The 19,997-nt window shown below is 37.7% G+C and overlaps 1 protein-coding gene across 4 annotated transcripts; it reads left to right on the top strand.

Annotated features, from left to right (window-relative positions):
• The first annotated feature begins 127 nt into the window (after window positions 1-127).
• LOC115627746 (calcium-dependent secretion activator) lies at window positions 128-18,156 on the top strand. Of its 4 annotated transcripts, XM_030523520.1 has the most exons (25): window positions 128-247; window positions 1,123-1,521; window positions 3,397-3,517; window positions 3,590-3,757; window positions 3,889-4,064; window positions 4,130-4,361; window positions 4,424-4,674; window positions 4,738-4,752; window positions 4,819-5,049; window positions 5,122-5,266; window positions 5,318-5,424; window positions 5,739-5,914; window positions 5,975-6,181; window positions 6,255-6,391; window positions 6,465-6,652; window positions 6,723-7,012; window positions 7,072-7,184; window positions 8,646-8,882; window positions 10,840-10,996; window positions 11,062-11,203; window positions 12,109-12,264; window positions 14,797-15,106; window positions 15,226-15,606; window positions 15,688-15,827; window positions 16,313-18,156. In XM_030523520.1, exons 2-25 carry the CDS (start codon window positions 1,181-1,183, stop codon window positions 16,512-16,514), a joined length of 4,623 nt encoding a protein of 1,540 aa, XP_030379380.1. In that variant the 5' UTR covers window positions 128-247; window positions 1,123-1,180; the 3' UTR covers window positions 16,515-18,156. The 4 variants fall into 4 exon arrangements, with proteins under 4 accessions (XP_030379380.1, XP_030379382.1, XP_030379381.1 ...); XM_030523522.1 differs by lacking the exons at window positions 128-247; window positions 8,646-8,882 and having other exon boundaries at window positions 1,181-1,521; XM_030523521.1 differs by lacking the exons at window positions 128-247; window positions 12,109-12,264 and having other exon boundaries at window positions 1,181-1,521.
• The last annotated feature ends 1,841 nt before the right edge of the window (window positions 18,157-19,997 follow it).

Here is a 19,997-nt window from a genome sequence, read left to right as displayed (position 1 = left end):
GTCGATACAAAGTTGCGTCGCACTTTGCAACACTTTGTTTCATCGAAAGTCGATAGGCAAGCCCAGACGTCGTTACAAAATGTATCGAATGCCAAATTAAGCATATCGATTTTTTGCAAAAAAATACACTGTGTATGCGTATGCCCGAGCTTAAAGTGTTGTTTATTTTTGAGTGGAACGCTATAATATTATTAATGATGTGATACATTCCGAGATAAATTGCATATCATAAAAGTGGCGCAAACAAGTACGTACTCTCAAAGAAATTTTTGCAATTCGTCCAAATTCACTCACACCGTTGGTGTGTTTGTACATTCAATGGCGCGCGGGTAGTGTGTATGTATATATAAATGTCCTTTGATTTTTCTATTCCTTCCGTTAAATCTCAGTGTCTTGGCGCAAATGCCAGTATGAATATTGTCCAATAAGAATCAACAAATCCCGATATAAAAGTGTACAGAAGTGTGCTTTAGAGATATTCGTTAAGACTATGCATGCGAATACCGTTAGAAGGCAGTTGTGATATCATCTCAGTAATTATAATGAAATGATTTTTTTTAAGTGTGTCAATGCAAATAAGTTGTAGTTTTAGTTAAAAGTGTTGTTTATGTGTAACCTTAAACCATAAATTTGTAGCTTAAGCAGCAATGAAGTCGGAGTCAAGTTTCTCAGATAACTTCGACCCTATTGCCAACACGGGTCTGCTTTACTTTCCACCCTTGTTAGTAACACATGGCCAGCATTGCCATGCTTAGAGGTTCAAGTGGGTTGGGTGTGGGTGTGGGTGTGCTATCTGCAGGCAGGCACCGCACCGCATTAAAAATGTGCCATGAAATTTTGCGTTGGCAATACACCCATGTAGGATAGATTCGTGGCCCGCACCCTTGCACACATGCTCACACGTACTCGTATACGTATATGTATACACATTCCCACACGCACAAAATAGAATAGTTATCCACGGCCCGCATTACAATTTAAAAACGTTATGAATTCAGCTTTGCGTTGGTAATAGCCGACGCTTCGGTGGTCTCGGGTCTTGGAAGGGCAATGTATCGCCGTCAGAAGATAATTCACAGTGAAAAAACACACAATGAAATAGATAGTGCGCGTTCTTTTCAGGCCCCTCGTCTAAGTGAGGCACCATTGGAAAAGCAATTAAAGTCGTATCTACCAGAACATGATTGACCCCAGCTCTAGTGAGGAGGAGGGCGACGATGATGCCGTTGTCAATGTGCCGCCTAAAGGGCGCCTTGGGCCTCCACCTAAATCAGCGGCTTCAATGGCCGCTGGGCCAGCAAATACTTCGATGTCCGGATCTGGGGCCGTTCCAATGTCTGTATCTAATGTACAGAATGGAGACTTTTCTGGCAATCAAAGAGCGCCTCCTGCATCAGCCAGTAACCGTATGGAGAGTGGTCAAGCCAATAGCACTGGAGGCGTGGGACCTGCTAAGACCGACCAAGTTCAGGCTGGTGGTAGCGATGGTGGTCTTGAAGTTCCCAATAATGGCATTCCAAGGTTAGTGTATAACTCAAGGATGCTCTTCCCCGTAATATGTAAAAACATGCACGTCCACACAAAACACATACACACATTCACACAAACTTGTCATCATTCAGCTCCACTGTCAGAGAAATTGGTAAAAAGGGGTCTTCAAATTTATTTTCAAAGAAATTTAGGCAGCATGTAGTACTACTTTTTACAAATTTCTATCTTACCGCGTCGCCAATTAAATACATGCATTAAAATCTTAATGTTCTTATTTCTTGGGTGCTTATGTATTAATTATTATACCATAAAATCTACTGCGTTTAGTTTTTGTTCTTATTTCGTATATTCAAACATATTATTTGAAAGACAACACAGTCTTGGCCGTTGTTGCTTTTTGGTCATGATTATTTGCTTACAAAGAACAAATTAAGATAAAAGAACTTAATTTTCATTAAATACTGTATAATTGATTTATTTTGAATACATTTGTTAAGCCTTAAGTTTAATTTCATTGAAGCCAGTAACTTGCACCAAAATGAATTTCGTTTTGTATTTGATTAAAGCTTTCTGGCCGATGGAAGTGTGGGGGATAACTATTAATGAGTATGAAAGCATTTGGTGGGAAAGACATTTTATTTAACAGTTTTTTCGATACACTACAATTTACTTTACTCTTTTGATTCTTTCATGTCATGTGCGCACCTTTAATAACATTTGACATATGTATGTATTACTCACCTGGGCACCCCATATCCACACAAACTCACCCAACACACGCACACACACACACACACACACACACACACACACATAGTACTACTAATGATCGTTGACGTTTTAATTGTTGTCCACCGTTCTTACGTTAGTTTTATTCAAATAATTAACTCATTTTAATATTTTTCTCTCGGGATACAACGTTCATCAAAAATCATAACCACCTGCACATGTATGTATGATAAACCGCAAAAATTGGCACACCCACACAAATAAATCGAATAAATAATATTGACGAAATTTAAAATTATCGAAAAATTTGAATGCATAACGTACACATACATCTGTTAAAAACAAAACAAAAATACAAACTATCAAATCAATCCAATTTAATGTAAAATAACATCAAAATTCATTGAAACACATTGAAAAAAATCTGTTTAACCTGCAAAATAAAATCAAAATTGCATCTGACGTTGGCTGACTGGTTGGTTTGCACTTGGAAATCGAAATCACAATCAAATCAAAATCAAAACGAAATCTTGATAATCGTCTGATCGTTGAATTATCTGTAAAACTAAAATAAAAAAACTTAATGACCAATAACGATGTTTATGCAAATCAAATCATCACCAACCACCACAAACCACCACTCAACTAAACTACTCATCATCTATGGGTTGGTTATATATGTATATACATATGTATATCGCATATACATAATGCATAATATACAAACAATTAAAATAGTTTTTCGAGAAATTCAATTGGGGCGCATAAGTTGAATCATGGCCAGAACCAGCACAGCAGTAGTAGAATTTTAATACAGCAGTTAAGCCCATCAGCCCATTGTAGTAGTCGGCAACATCCGCAACAACAACAACAGCAACAAAATCTATATTCTTATCACCATTATGATCAGCAGTCGTATCAATATCACAAATATCAAAACGAAAAACCAAATCAGCACCCAATGTACGATGGTCACAAAGCTGCTGCTGCCGGTGCGGGCGGTGGCTCGATTCCACCTAGCATACCGAGGATCAAAGCGCCGCCGCACATGGGCGGCGCCTGTGATGCTGTGGGCAAGGGACGCAGCACCAACAGCAGCAGCGGGCGGGCCGGTTTGGATGCCCACTTCCAGAAGGTAACACAAAGTAATAATCACACGTTGCTATCGTCATCTAGTGGCATTTCTCAAGAGACATTAAATCAAAGTGTCGGATCATCGCGGGCCAACTCGTTACCCAGACCCCTGTCGCCGTCGCCATCCGTTGCCAGCGACAAGCAGGATGGTGTGGACCCCCACGTAAGCCCCAACCTCTTCAGCTCCTTCATCCCTCCAAGATCCAAACTACTTTCACATTTTTTGTTGGTACAGGAGAAGCACGAACGCGAAGAGGAGGAACGCAAGCGTCGCATTCAACTCTATGTGTTCATTTCGCGCTGCATATCGTACCCGTTTAACGCCAAACAGCCCACAGACATGACCAAGCGACAGCCAAAGATTACAAAGCAGCAATTGGAAATGATAACACAACGATTTCAGGTAGGTTTCAAATTTGTTGACCGACTACCCCCTACGAACTGACTGCTAGTAAAAAGCTTAAACACCATAAACATCCAGGGTTCGAGAATCTCGACTTTATACGAGTGTTAAGCTAAGAACTTTCTTTGCAGGCTTTCCTTAAAGGGGAAACGCAAATAATGGCCGACGAAGCATTTCAAAACGCCGTTCAGAGCTATCATGATGTGTTTTTAAAATCCGAACGCGTTCTGAAAATGGTTCAATCTGGTGCCTGTTCACAACACGATTTTCGGGAGGTTTTTCGCAATAACATCGAAAAACGTGTTAGGTTAGTTAACCCATTTAAAAAGTTGAAGTAGAAAGCGCATTCTCTAATAAAAATAACACAAATAGATCTTTACCGGAGATTGATGGTCTTAGCAAGGAAACCGTACTAACATCTTGGATGGCTAAGTTTGACATCATACTAAAGGGTACAGGCGAGGAGGATTCAAAGCGACCATCACGCATGCAGCAATCGCTAAATAGCGAACTTATTCTATCCAAGGAACAACTGTACGATATGTTTCAACAGATATTGTCAGTGAAAAAGTTTGAGCATCAAATCTTATTTAATGCACTGATGGTAAGCAAAAATTACTTCAATTATTCCATTCCTTCTATACTTCTTTATTCGTATACCTTCAGCTTGATTCAGCTGATGAGCAGGCTGCGGCCATTAGGCGGGAATTGGATGGACGGATGCAGCGCGTTGGTGAAATGGAGAAGAATCGAAAATTAATGCCAAAATTTGTGCTTAAGGAGATGGAGTCTCTTTACATCGAGGAATTGAAATCGTCCATTAATCTGTTGATGGCAAATCTAGAATCCTTGCCAGTATCTAAGGGAAATATGGACAGCAAATATGGTTTACAAAAACTGAAGCGGTATAATCACAGGTATGAGCATTACTAATACCCCGAATATTTATAATACTAACTATTATTATAATCATTTTTCAGTACACCATCATTTATGTAAGTCAGATTTTTTAGGTGTTCAGCCATCGCATTTGCTAATATTTTAATCATTTGTTATATAAGAAAAATGATATTGCGTTCGCACGGATCGCTTTCCAAACTGGAAGGTGATTCGGAGGAAGGTACCACCCAATTGACAAAACTGGATGTGGTGCTTACTTTCCAATTGGAAGTGATTGTTATGGAGGTAAAGGGTCTTAAGTCTCTTGCGCCCAATCGCATAGTTTATTGTACAATGGAAGTTGAAAATGGCGAAAAGCTGCAAACCGATCAAGCGGAGGCCTCAAAGCCCATGTGAGTGTCAAACAGCAACAAATTGTGTTATATCGAGGCTAAGCCAAGCCCAAATATACATACATATTATAGGTGGGATACCCAGGGTGACTTCACAACAACTCATCCATTGCCGGTTGTTAAGGTGAAGCTGTATACCGAAAATCCAGGCATGCTGGCGTTGGAGGACAAAGAGTTAGGCAAAGTGACTATAAAGCCAACTCCACTTTCATCGAAGGTATTGCTGATCAATATGAAGTTTTAATATAACTAAATATGTATATTTTAGTCACCCGAATGGCATCGTATGATTGTGCCGAAAAACTTACCTGATCAGGATCTTCGCATTAAGATTGCTTGCAGGCTGGACAAACCATTGAATATGAAACATTGCGGGTATGTATAATGTAACCACAAATATTTTGATATATACTTGTATGTTCAAGTCATGGTGTTAAAGTTGAAAGATTAATCTGCTTTAAAAGCTTGGGGGTTGAGCTTCAAGAAAGCTCTTAAACGATTTTTTTTTAAATGAAAATTCGAGTTTTGTATAAAAATCAATATTAAGGTTGATTGTATATTGTTACGTTTTTAGAAAAGGTCGACTCAATTTGTTTTTAGAATCGAGCAATGAATATTACCTCGATCGGTTTGGCTTAGTCGGAAAAAGATTCAAAAAAGGCTCACTTCTAATTTGTTTCCTGTGTTAGGCATCTTTTCGCAATTGGCAAGTCCGTTTGGAAGAAGTGGAAACGTCGATACTTTGTCTTAGTTCAAGTATCCCAATATACGTTCGCTATGTGCAGCTATAAGGAGAAGAAATCTGAGCCGTCCGAGATGATGCAACTAGATGGTTATACGGTGGATTACATCGAAGCGGCTAGTGGTATGTGCCAGCTCATTTCACAATCTTAGCTTGCGAGAAACTATTTATGGAATATTCCAGCTAATCTCATGTTTGGCATCGACTTGAATGGTGGTCGGTACTTTTTCAACGCTGTTCGTGAGGGCGACAGCATTGCCTTTGCTTGTGACGACGAAAACGAGTGCAGTCTGTGGGTGATGGCCATGTACAGGGCCACAGGTCAATCGCACAAACCAACGCCTCCCATCACACAAGATAAGAACTCGGCTATGTCCAAAATTCAAGGTGGTAAGTATCCCTACTTTGAATCCATACACAATCAATCCTTAAATTTTTTACTGATGTTATTCTATCACTTTAGATGCAGACAAAGCACGCAAACACGGCATGGAGGATTACATAAGTGCTGATCCTTGTACCTTTGACCATGCGACGCTTTTCAAAACCTTACAAAATCTAACACTTGAATATCGTTTGAATGATCCCTATGCGTCGCTGGTAAGTGCTACAAAAACGGGTAGCTAACAATAATAATACTAATGCAAATATACTCGTATGTATTTATTTGTAGGGCTGGTTCAGTCCCGGTCAAGTTTTTGTTTTGGACGAATATTGCGCTCGCTATGGCGTACGAGGGTGCTACAGACACTTATGTTATCTTTCCGACCTGTTGGATCGTGCTGAAAAGCAACACATGATAGACCCTACTTTGATTCATTACTCGTTTGCATTCTGCGCGAGTCACGTGCATGGCAATAGGTAATAGGGCCTTGACAAAATCTCCCAATCCTTTGATCTCTGATTCATTGATGGATGAGTTATCTTGCAGGCCTGACGGTGTCGGGAGCATCACCCATGAGGAGAAGGAGAAATTTGCTGAGATCAAAGAACGTTTACGTCAGCTGCTTGAATTCCAAATAACGAATTTTAGATACTGTTTTCCATTCGGCCGCCCAGAAGGAGCGTTAAAAGCAACGCTATCTCTGTTAGAGCGTGTGCTCATGAAAGATATTGTAACGCCAGTGCCACCCGAAGAGGTGCGCCAAATGATCAAGAAGAGCCTGGAGACCGCAGCGCTTGTGAATTACACTCGTCTGTCGGCTGAAGCTAAAATCGAAGGTGAGTTCCATGCTTGTTTAAATAGTCTATCTATTTATACATATGACATTTTTCTACAGAGGATCTACGTGGAGAGATCATTGTTCCGCCCTCGAAGAAGCTAGAGGACCTAATACATCTGGCCGAGCTTTGTGTAGATTTGTTGCAACAGAATGAAGAGCACTATGGCGAGGTAAGTTGGTCCTTTTTCGTCAAAGCTTGGCTATACTTCCCCCGCCCCGCATATCACTAGTGTAGAGAGACCTATAGATACTGTGAATACATGAATACAATATCTATTGTATATGCCCCCCATGAATGTGCGCTTCTGCAATGAGTCAATCGCTCCTCCCAGCCGTTTTCCAATTACATAAATATACTATATATACAATAAATGAATATAAATATGCGAGATTCATTGTGAATTATCCAGTCTATCCATGATGTATGAATATTGATAACGATAACTGGATGCCGAGTTAAGTTAACAGCTAACCACTTAAGCCAACGGTCACGGTCTCGGTCTTGGTCTCGGTCTCGGCCACGGTCCCAACTCGTACCAATTGTATACGTGTACATACTCGTACATACATACATACATACATATGTATGTATTGTAGGTATTTTGGAATTTTGGAATTTTGGTGAAACGGAGCAGAGAGGAGCAGATGTCACAGCACTTTATGTATTGTATTATAAATATATATTTGTATTGATTGATTGATGTTCTTTACATTGCTATCAAACTAACACTACTACTTCTACTATATTCGATTTGTCTCTTTTTGATTTTAAATAACTACTACTCTGTACCATATAACTTAAGATTGCTCTATGTATTGTGTGTTGTATGTTTCCCTCCCTATATACTACATACGTCGGCAACCAGTTGCAACTGCTACTTACTACTCCTATGCTCTTTTAGTTCCTACTACTCATACCAAATTCATGTGTATGTTAACAGCGGATGTAAGTGGCTTTTGCTCATACCTTAGGCGGCAATACTTAACCGATCAACTAAATCTACTCTACTCTACCCTACTTAACTGAACTCTACTCTACTAACTACTACTACTACTACTACTACTTACAAATTCAACCTACTGTGTGACTAACGACTTGAATGGCCGATGCCGATATTTCAACTGCGATTCTTCTACGATTCAAGCCATATTACTGACAATCAAGTTAGGGCGGACGAACCCAGGAATCCAAGAACCCAAGAAGTTAATTATCAGGGTACAACTTCTTTACTATATATGGAACAATAATTCGAATCGACTAATTAGGCATTACTTACAAAACTACACAAACTAATATTCACAAATTCAGCTACAGATACAGCCAACAGGTACAGCTACAAATACAGATACGGATACCAATACCGATTATCGAGTTAATTAGCTAACTACTTAAGAAAACAAATTTTTAGGTACTCACTAACAAGAAGTGGAAAGGTTTGGTCTTATTTGATTTTCATGAATTAATGGAAACCGTTTATTTTTGTTATTTTGTATGTATTCGTTTTCTAACTGAGAAACAAACTCAGATACAATCAGATACAATATTTATGTTTATGTGCATACATGTAAGGCAAGAGAAAAGCGAATGTATCACATACACATACATATGTATTTGTATGCCTGATTTATAGCTGCGCAAACACGATAAAAAGGATAAGATTAAGGCTAAGAGCGGGGATGGCGCAGGAGATGATGGCTGCGGCGATGGTGCTGCTGGCGCAAGTGGCTCGGCTGCCGGCCAGGGAACATCAGACATGACGGATGCATCCTCGAAGGCTCTGATGGAGGCTGGGGCTGCCAGCGATGGGCCGCCATCGTTCCGTTACTGTATGCCCACCCATGCGGTCTACACATCGCCAGTACCAACGGCACGTACTCCAGTTGACATACAAAACTAGCTTTTCTTTCTATAATATCTACTTACTTACATACATACATACATACTTACCATAGGAAACATTGCAAAATGCACATCAGATCGTAATACTTATTATTCAACTTATATAAATGCATACAAAACATGAATAAACATGAACTACAAGTAACTTGTATGGACAAGCGATATGGCCCGCCCATACATCTCAATATCTGAGCATACAATCAACATCGCACACCAAACCCATTCACAATCACAATTCACACGCATACGAGTACATACATCGCACCTACAACCACAACCACAGCCACCGAACCACCGTACCACTAACCACCCGAACCACTACCGAAGCATACATACTATAATTAGATGCCCAAATCGAGACACACACACACGCACAAGAATTTAATATTGGTTTCAAAAGCAGAATGTGGCTAGCAAGTATCGTAACTAATCCAAAAACCTATTCAAAAAACAGAAGAGAGAAGAAGGGAAGATAGAGCCCACTCACAAGAAGCAGCAGTAGGTCATAACAACGAATATTGATGAAGCTGAAGATAATGAGCCCCAGTCCACTTATCCATGATCGTCAACCATTTCATTTCCTCTTCCTATTCTAATAATTCTAATTCTTTAATTTCTCTTCAAACCTGGCCACCCTCATTATATTAAATACATACTATTATGTACTATTTTCTTCTGTTTTTCTTTTCGCTTCTTGATCATTGCATTTTATTGTCAAGCTTTATCTTCCGATTGCATGCGAGTATCATCCTATCAGGGGCATGTGCAGGGTCCTTCCTAGCTTCAAATAAAAACAAAAGTAAATTTATATAAAAAAAAAACAAAAAACATAAAAATAAATCAAAAACAATACGATTTCTTTTAAGTTCTCTCACCGCTAATTGCATGATTAGATACAACTTGCAAAACGTAAATACATATATTTATAAATATATCTCTCTGTATGTTATGTGTCTACATATGTGTGTGTCTATAATCTCAAGTGTGATCTCACTTCCATATCTATGCAGGGTCTTCCAATACAATCCTCTCTGTAATTCTAATACTATTTGTTATATGAAAATAGTCAACAGGCATTCAAACAACTGCGATTCACAATGGAAAATTAATACCGATATGGGGGGAAATATGCTTTGTTTACATTTTTGAAAAAAGAAAGAAACAAAAAAAGAAAAGAAAGCCTGAATCTTGAGAAATTTCACTTCGTTTTGATTTTGATTTATTTATATTGATGTTGCCACATACTATATAGAGTATCATTATATTCTGCACGCTCGCCACTCACACCAGCAAGTGATCCTGATCCATGCATTTTCGTTTGCGTGAAAAGTGTTAAGTGTCTGCTCGAATCAAGTATATAAATATAATCATTTTTTATGAATACTCTCGTACGAATGATTATACCTATGTACATACATACATAATAGTGGATGATAAAGCTACTACTACTTGTACAACTACTACATACCCACATACTGCTCTACTCTTATGGAATGTTCATGCGGTGTCAACTCATTGATGTTCTTATACATATACATACCTACTATATATGTAACTATAAGTATCTGTGTGTATCTGTTCTATATATCATCTGACAAATAGTCATCGTTCTGCTTGTTGGTATGATCATCATTTAAAACACACCAAAAAAAAAAACAAAAAAAAAGATAGATAGAAAAGTGCTCCCATTAACTAAATGTACATTTTTAAAGAGATTCTCGGTGATGTATTGGGTTAGCCGGTGTCCTCACTCGGAGTCCGGTTGTGTCAAGTTGAGCTCATTGACTTGCCACCAGCATGAGTACTCCAGAAAACTTCGGATGCCATCGAAGTTTTTGAAATTCTTGAAGTTCCAGTGAGCTGCCGCCTCTGTTGGTTTATTTGCTAACAAACTGTTTCTTTATACTTGCATTTTTTCTCTTTAGGCATTTGCCTGGTTTAGCGACCTATTGGTTGAGCATGCAGAGATATTTTGGTCGCTTTTTGCTGTCGATATGGATCGCGTTTTATCGGAGCAAGCACCGGATACGTGGGACTCGTTTCCCCTATTCCAAATCCTCAACGATTATTTGCGGGCAGATGGTGAGTGTTCCATTTTTTTTTCATCTCAATTATATTCGATACTCTATAGTTCACCTTCCTTGCAGATAACCTACGAAATGGACGCTTCCATCAGCATCTGCGCGACACATTCGCACCACTTGTGGTGCGATATGTGGACCTCATGGAATCTTCCATAGCCCAGTCGATCCACAAGGGCTTCGAAAAGGAGCGCTGGGAGAGCAAGGGGTAAGTTCCCAGGGTGAACAGATATCGAAATCGCTGTGCATCCAAGTTCATTGCATAATCAGTTACAAATGTAAAATCAAACAAAAAAACAAAGAAAAATTGAAAAAGACAGCTACTCACGACTGTGTGTAGACTCGAAAATGTGATCGTCATACTGTACTATACTTTATATTGAAGAATCTATACAAAATCTTTGAACAAAAAAGCAGGAAAAAATATGTATGAGTGTGAGCGTGTCTGTGATCGTGTGTACATTGGACTGCAATGGAACGAGTGTCAAAATATGTGGGGATCATCATCAGACAAAATGACGAACCCCCCCCCCCCCCCCCCCCCCCAAAAAAAAAAAATATATATATATATACATTTGTATATACAAGTACTTGTATAATCTTTCTTCAAAGTCCCAGCTATAGGCTTCTTTTTTCGTCAATCGAATAAGCCCCACACATTTTCAACATTAGTCTGTCATTTGAAAATGCAAATGTACGCAGTTTAATGTACATACTGTTATGAATCGTTATTATAAGTTAATATTGATATTGCACTTCTATTTGACATCAAAATTTAAATTACTTCTCAAACACTAACGAGTTCTTCTGGGACCTCAATAAAAAGAAATTATTTAAAATAAAAACAAAAAAGACCCGGGGAAACTATGAAATTGTGAAGCTTGTACAAACATTAGAGTGATCCGGGTCCGTCTGCTTGAAGAAGGAAAGAGAGGAGAACACTTTCATTTAGCCCTCTCTCGCTCCCTGTCTCTCTATTGGCTATTGATTCAAATTGCTGCTATTGGCCACACTCCCAAAAACTCACTCGACTCGACTCATTGCACATCTTCTAATTTCAAAAGCTCACCAACGCCGCTCATATTTTCTATTTCCATTTCTGTGAAACTATAGGATTAACGCTGCGTTGAACCCTGCGGCTCTTAACAATGCGGCCCAGGCGCTGAACACGGCAGCTCTCAACCCGGCGGCGCTGCTGGGGAGCAAGAAAGATCAGGTCAATTTTTATGTACCGAAGCTACCGAGGCGCTCAGCTGCTGACGACACGAGGTTTTTAAATACGAAGCACCTTAAACTACTCAACTCAAACCAAGTCTAACCAAATCAAACCAAACCAAACCAAAACAAAACAAACCAAACAAAAAACAACCATTTAGCATACTCTCTAAATATTCTCTTTGCATTGCGTTTTGTTTTCTGCCAGTTTTCATGCATTTTCCAAAGATTTCTTTTCTAGCGAATAGCCAAAGCATAACGCATAAAGCATATCGCATATGTATCTCACAAGTTCCAAAATAGTTTGCCAATGCCAAAAATAATACAAACTTTAATTAGTACTGTACTACTACTTGCTACTTGATTGATTGATTGATTGAATGATTTACATAATACATACTACTACTCGTAAAATATTTGTAAGGTATCTTTTAATTTATCTTATGTACCATTTTCATTCGTGCATTTGTTCATTGCAACGCCTAGATACATATGTTTTGCTAATTTTTATATCGACTAGCTCCACTTCAACCACCACCTCAACCACTTCAAAATGATTTTACCTACAAAATACTCCATTTGAGGTCCTGCCTCTTTCTTCTTCTTGCACCAAGACTCTCTCTTTCGTATATCATCAGCCCTGAACTGACTGAGCAAATTATCGATCGAATTTGGACAATAAGTTAAAACTCATTTGTTTCTCTCGCTTATAGGTGTTGCCAAAAAAAATCATTTCTTTTGACCATCTAGTTTGACTAAATTAGTGAACAACACGCGTCAGCTAAATAAGATCTGAATATTATCTTAATTTTTTCTGAACTTAATTGACAGCGAAATGGGATCAGATAATTATCTTAATTTCTCATAACTTTGATTGTCTTTGAACTAGATCAGAATATAATCGAAGTTACTGTTAATTTACCAAATAAATCACATCAAACGATAACCTTAGTTTCTCTTCCGCCATTTGTCAACTAAACTAGATCAGTTGATCATCCAAGCTTATCTTAATTTGTTTGTCAACACAACTAGTTCGGATTATCGTATTAATTTATTTTAAGATGATCATCTTCGTTTCTCTTAATTTATTTGTAAACCGAATTAGAAGAGATGATCATATTTTTGGTCAAGTAAGTTTTGTTTTTCAACAAACGTATTTCTTTGGCTTTGCTATTAAATGTTTGCCTTATTTAAATAAAAACCCATATATAAAACATATATACGACTGTAAATTTGTAAAACTGTAAAGAGCTTTGGTAAATAGCATTGAAAATCGTAAATATATATCATTTGATTTCTTTCGACACCCATGCATTCTATTTAGACAGACTAGGTCGCCCAATTCAATTGCCTACTCGTAGGTGGTGGCGTTACAATCCATAATTTGAAACCCATCACTGAGACTGCTCCTAGAGTTACAAGTTTACGTTTTGAAATGTGTTAAGTTTGGTTCGCGTTATATGTATAATATATTTATATATTTTTTACGAACCTGATTTGGATTTGTATACCCTATATACTTGTATTATTTATATTTTGACCTGCAGTTTCTACTTGTATGATATAGTGTAGCCCATCCCACCGGACATTTTTGTGGCAAGTCCTATTTGAACTTGAATGGAGCATAACCGATTGTTCTTCCTATGATCTTCATCATCAATACGGTTTTTAGTGCGCTATAGTCGATAGTGTTCGACTATTAGAGATACCCACCCTGCACCTAGGTCAATGGGAATGGGATCTGAGACGCTATCGCTATGCTTTGGGAAATACACCAGTTGACTGCCACATCATACAAAATATTAATAATAATAATAGTAATAGAGTATTTGAGTGATTCAACAGCTTCTGTCACATCTTCCACAAGCCCACGCTTAGCCAATTTTATGATGCATCCGGCTTTAGAGAAGCACAGAGAATGAATTCTAATCCATAATCGTATATTATTTACCAATGTCATCCACCCACACATACATATGTACACACAGGCCGAGGCAACAATCTAATATTTATCGATAATATCTCAAGCATTTTGATAATCACATAATAGAAGAGCGTCGTTATATTAACATAAATGGGCTCTCAAGCAGAGCCCATTAGTTTTGTATTTATGCTGATGTTTTTATTCAAAATACCGTATAAGTAGTCGCCTTGACTGTATATCGCAAATTTTAACAATTAGTTGAAAGTTGAACTGATTATTAGCATTAGCATAAGCATAAGCATCAGAGCATAAGCATATAAGCATCCCTTCAAAGTTAAATCGTGCTCGCTCGTACTCGTATACTCATGTAGTTGCATTGTTCGCTTAAAGTTAATGACCGATGCTTACATTATTGCTCAGTTAGTTGCATTGTGTTTGATATAACAAAAACAAAAAACAAAACAAAAATACAAATACAAAATATATCAAAATAAAAATATTAAAAATACTAAGCATAGTGTATATAATGGATAATACTTACACTTGATAGCTACACCCAAATTTATTTATAATACATACTCGTATGTACGTTACCCTTTGGGCCGTTTGAAGATCGTTTAAGACCGTCTACATTTTTTGTATCTTGTATGGCTTGCGCTCAGAAACGGTTGTGCCACATCCGAGGATCTGTTTTGGAAGTTGGACGCTCTGCAATCGTTTATCAGGGATCTACATTGGCCAGACGCAGAGTTTCGTCAGCATTTGGAGCAGCGACTTAAGATGATGGCCGCCGAGATGATCGAGCAGTGTATACAGCGAACGGACTCCTCTTTCCAGTCGTGGCTTAAAAAAAATGTTGCCTTCATATCAACCGATTACATAATACCGTCAGAGATGTGCGCTATGGTTAATGTGATATTAGATGCTAAAAATCAAAGCTTTAAACTAACTACCATTGATGGTATTGATCTGGTGAGTAAACGTTCCATTATTGCAACATAAATATATAAATATTATACCCATATAATTATCTATCCAAAATAGTCCTAGAACTTTAAACTTAACTAAACGAATTCACTTTCATCCGATAGTACAAATTCCATGCGAAAATCGACGATCAAATCGACAAAGCGAATGTAGCGATGACACAAGGACTAAGCGGTAAACTTATGTCAGTGCTAGAGTCGACCTTGTCGAAATTGGCACGCTACGACGAGGGCAGCCTAATTGGCTCGATCCTCAGCTTTACGAACGTGTCAAGCTCAGGGAAGGATCTCGGACAAGGCTATGTGAATTTTTTCCGAAACAATATGGATCAAATACGCGGCAAAATTGGCGATGATCTATGGACATTAAACTTTTTCGAGCAGTGGTATTCCCAGCAGGTTAATATGCTTTGTAATTGGCTATCCGAACGCCTCGATCACTCCCTGCACTATGCGCAAGTGACATCAATTTCTCATATAATTAAGGTACGACCGAATTCAAATTCCACTCAATCGGAATGGGATCCAAACTATTTCATCATCTATCATCTATCCCTGTCCTCCTAGAAAATCTATTCAGACTTCGAACTGCAGGGTGTGCTAGAGGAGAAGCTCAATTCGAAGGCATATCAAACTGTTGCACAACGCATGGCCACTGAGGAAGCGACTTGTGCGCTTACAATGCCCGATGTCGGCGAGGGTGACGAGTAAGTAACTGACCATATCTATACCTTTACTCCCTTTCTGTTGGAATGGGAATATTACAAGGTCAAAAAGAGCCCAGATCTGAAGTACTTAGAGTGCAGATTTATGTATGTATATAAAATCTTCGCCTATCAGTATTTGAAGGAACAATGAGGGCTAGTAAAACGCACTCGGAAATAAGAGAGAAATCAGCGACCACTGCCCAATTATATCATCATGACGCTGGTAATGTGATATGTCCATGTCCGGTTTAGTATCTTTGACAACTTTTAGAGTTTCTCCTAAACGTACAAATCTTACAGCACAAAGTAAATTTCCAATATCCCACTTATATAGGCAGAATTTTTTTTTTTTTAAATAAAGAAATTACTTAAAGCTTAAGCTCTTAATCGGGGAATAGTTGAAGAAATTGATTATAAGAAGTCAATTATGGATTGTTTGGCTATTGAGAATTTTTTGTGTACATCGTTTGATTCCCTTTTTGCAGACATGCTGAAGATGCGCGCGACGGCGAGGAGGAGGATGGAGGCGATGAGAACGCGCATGCCTCACGTGGCATGCCGAAGCCAAAAATGGCAGCTGCCCAAGCAGCGGCCGTAACCAACGTCGTAGCCGGCCGAGTTGGCAACTTGCTCGGAAAAGGCATTGGTGGACTTAGCTCGAAGTTAGGAAGCGGTGGTTGGTTTTGAATCGTCGGCGTCGTTGGATTGCCGCTCTATTGCCTAACCGACGGATTCACCTGCCACAGCCTCAGTGATTGCACATGACCATCCACTAGAACCCCGACCCCAACGTTAACTGAATTTTGAAGAGACTCAGAAGACACGCCTTGCCCTCAATAACGAATATACACTTCCCACTCGAGGTGGGCTTTCAATCTGCTCGCCAATTAGCAGCAATATTAGGAAACAACAACAATAACAATAATAACAACAAAAATAGAGATAGAAACAAAAACGAAATCATCAAAAAAGAAAGAAAAACGATATATTGCAGAAATTCCAAATATATATAATTTCTGCTAATAACAGCTTCTTATCTTTTCTGAGCCAAGTCCACGGGCGCATTACTTCTAATAACACCAACTTATATATGCAATATACAATATGTGTATGTGTATGTATGTATATATGTTCATATATATAGATATACATATGTGTATGTATTAACGTTATTACCTCCTACAATAATATTAATGAAAAATAATAATTTAATGAACAAGAACGAGAACGAGATCGAGAAAAATGTACGCAAAATAAAGGGATATGCACATTTCTTCATCAACTCTATATCGATGTGGACGCCACCTGCGGATTATCGTACACATTCCACTAACAGTGCTAATATAAATATATTTAAATAATAAACTATATATACAGAATACAGAATAATTATATTAACTAACTTGTCGATAAACAATATTAACAAATAATTTATACATCAACGTATATAATAGCTGCCTACACTTATTAAACGTATTATATGTATTTTACAAAACAAACTTAGCTCTACAATGTATATATACATATATATTATTGTAGTTTAATGCTTAAATACGAGGTTCGTAGCAAATCTCAAGTTTTGTCAAGTAGAAGCGCTCCATATAAGAAGCGCTGTCCACATTCTCATTCAAACGCCCACACTCCGATCAACCCCCCACCCCCACCCGCCCTCTTCCACCCACACCCCCATCGCCCCCATCGCCATTCCAAAGAATGCTCCTCCCCACTCTGAGATCCTTGGTCGTGGTTGAGCAAACTTCCTCTTTGGTATTTATTTATAATTGCACTTTTCCCTTTCTCCACATTGGTTTATTCTTTTGCAGTGCAATTGCAAACGTATATAAGCAATGCAGTAAACTGTCTTAGGAACGCCGAGATACACAAATACCCTTTCTAAAATGGTTACTACACACAAACACACACACACACACACACACACACAAAGAAACACTTAACGAACAAAGGATCGAACGAACCAACCTGAATACTTTCCATGACAGCTGTAAGCAATACACAGTCGATTTTAAGCCGTTGCGATGATTTGCTGAGTAACTGATTCTATAATGACAGATGAATACATTATATGTCGTTATCAGATACTCTGGCATATACACCATATATGCGTATATATGATTGTATGCACTAGCAAATTGCAAGCGCACATAGCTAGGTGGAATGTAAATTTTGGAAAGGATATTCGAGTTTTCAAATTGTAATAAACAAAAAACAAATACAAAAATTAAACAAAAATGATATTTGCCTCATCAACAAGTTCTTTTCACTAATGCTTTTAATAAATTTACATTTAAATACAAAAGAAATGGTTAAATTTTTCAAACGTAAACCGATATTAAATACGTTTGCATCTTATATTGTTCTTTGTGGTTACTTTTTGATTGGTAAGCTAAAGTAGTTTAATTTTAATCTTGAAGCTGCTTAACTTATCAACATACACAAATTAATGAAAGTTTATATCTGTAATCAGAACAATACCAGTTTATAAATTTTAGTTAGACAAATATATACATTAAATATATCAAACTATCTTACATGTGTTCTTAATTCTACGCACCAACCGGAATCGACTATGCAAGCAAAATTAATGTGATGTGCAATACCTATAATAATAGTAACAATCCAATCAAATCTACATTCATTATCAATTGTTCCTCACATCAAAATAAAATCGATTAAATCAGAAAAACCAGCCTTTTATTTCAAAAATTATATTATTCATTACATAAACAGCGTCGCCTTCTATTTGACGGAATGGATATTAAAAGTGTGACGATTTCTGGGATGGCTACAGCAAGAGCATCCAATAAGTTATAACTTATTCCCTTTTTAAAAATTGTTCTAAAAATCTGCGTACGCCAAAATCTACAATTCAGTGACGCTATTTATCATAAAGAATACCTACAGAAAAAGAAAATGATCTGTAAAACATTTGCTGCCTAAATATTAAATGTTATTAGACTTTTTTTTTATTTATTTAAATACTATTCAATCAATAGTAGTTCCTTGTTAAGCCAAGCAGTCCTTATTTCTGTGCGATATCTTTCTGCTAGCATTGGGTAAAAAAATACAATTTTTTTATTTTTTTTACTTTCTGCTATAAAATTAGTTTATTTGAAAAATTATACTTTAAATAAATAGTAACCTATTTCGTTTTATGCCAACTCGTAGCATTTTATTTACTGCCTGTGCTGCCAACTTGTCGATTGGTTTTTCTGTCCGGAGAGTAGAAGTCCACGATGTGAATGTTTTTTTTCCTAGCTACAATTACATTCAGCATTTTCTTCCACCTACATACATATGTATGTATTTCCTTTCCATTTAATAATGAAAAACGATTGATGGTGTGGATACATTTTTCATTGCAAATAAGAACAGTAAAAAGAAAATGGCTTACCAGGCGGCCACAAATCGTCAGCAAGTTTGCAGAAACTGAGAACAGCTGTTACTACTTTGCTGTTTTTGTCTGTCTCGTTCACTTGAATTTGTCGAAATAAACAAGATGGTGTCGCATTTCTAACGGTAAACGTGCGAGTACAAATAAACACACTCTGCCTATCGCCTATCCCATACACATGTACTTGTCGTCAGAGTTGTTGCTTACTAATTTTTCTGTTTGCCTGGTGTGTCGTAGCTAGGGAACTACTAGTTATTTTAAGTAGAAATGAATAGAATAAAAGTTAAATTTTTATTTTATTTAAGACAATAGCTTTAGCACTGTATTAATGCCTGTCTCCATGAGAAAGTCTAGATTTTTTTAAAAATTTTAATTTGCATTTTTTTGCTGTTTTTATTCCATTATTTCTTTCACACGTCACATTTAGCCTTGCATTTTTCTGTAGGCAGTGCTCTTCCTTAAATATGGGGGGGTCCAGACCAAAATCATATAAACAAGTAAAAAAGCTAAAGTCGGGTGTCCCGACTTTGAAATACTCTGTACATATGTTTACAATAATTATAGAAAATAAAAAAAATTAAGAAAATTTAAAATAAAGTTGATCGATTTTACCTCTTTCGGTATTCGAACTCACGTAAAGGGTGTATAATTGCACATTTACATAGCAATTGCGTCTGTGTGAGTGTATGTATGCCATGTGTGCAGTCAACCAAAGCACCAGCATCAACAGTCGCAGCTCAAGCGCTGCCGCTGCAAAT

This window comes from Scaptodrosophila lebanonensis, unplaced genomic scaffold, assembly GCF_003285725.1.
Source record: "Scaptodrosophila lebanonensis strain 11010-0011.00,11010-0021.00 unplaced genomic scaffold, SlebRS2 tig00000098-arrow-pilon, whole genome shotgun sequence".
Lineage (NCBI taxonomy): Eukaryota > Metazoa > Arthropoda > Insecta > Diptera > Drosophilidae > Scaptodrosophila > Scaptodrosophila lebanonensis.
Note: the sequence above shows the minus strand (reverse complement) of the source record. Positions and strands in the feature narration are given on the sequence as shown.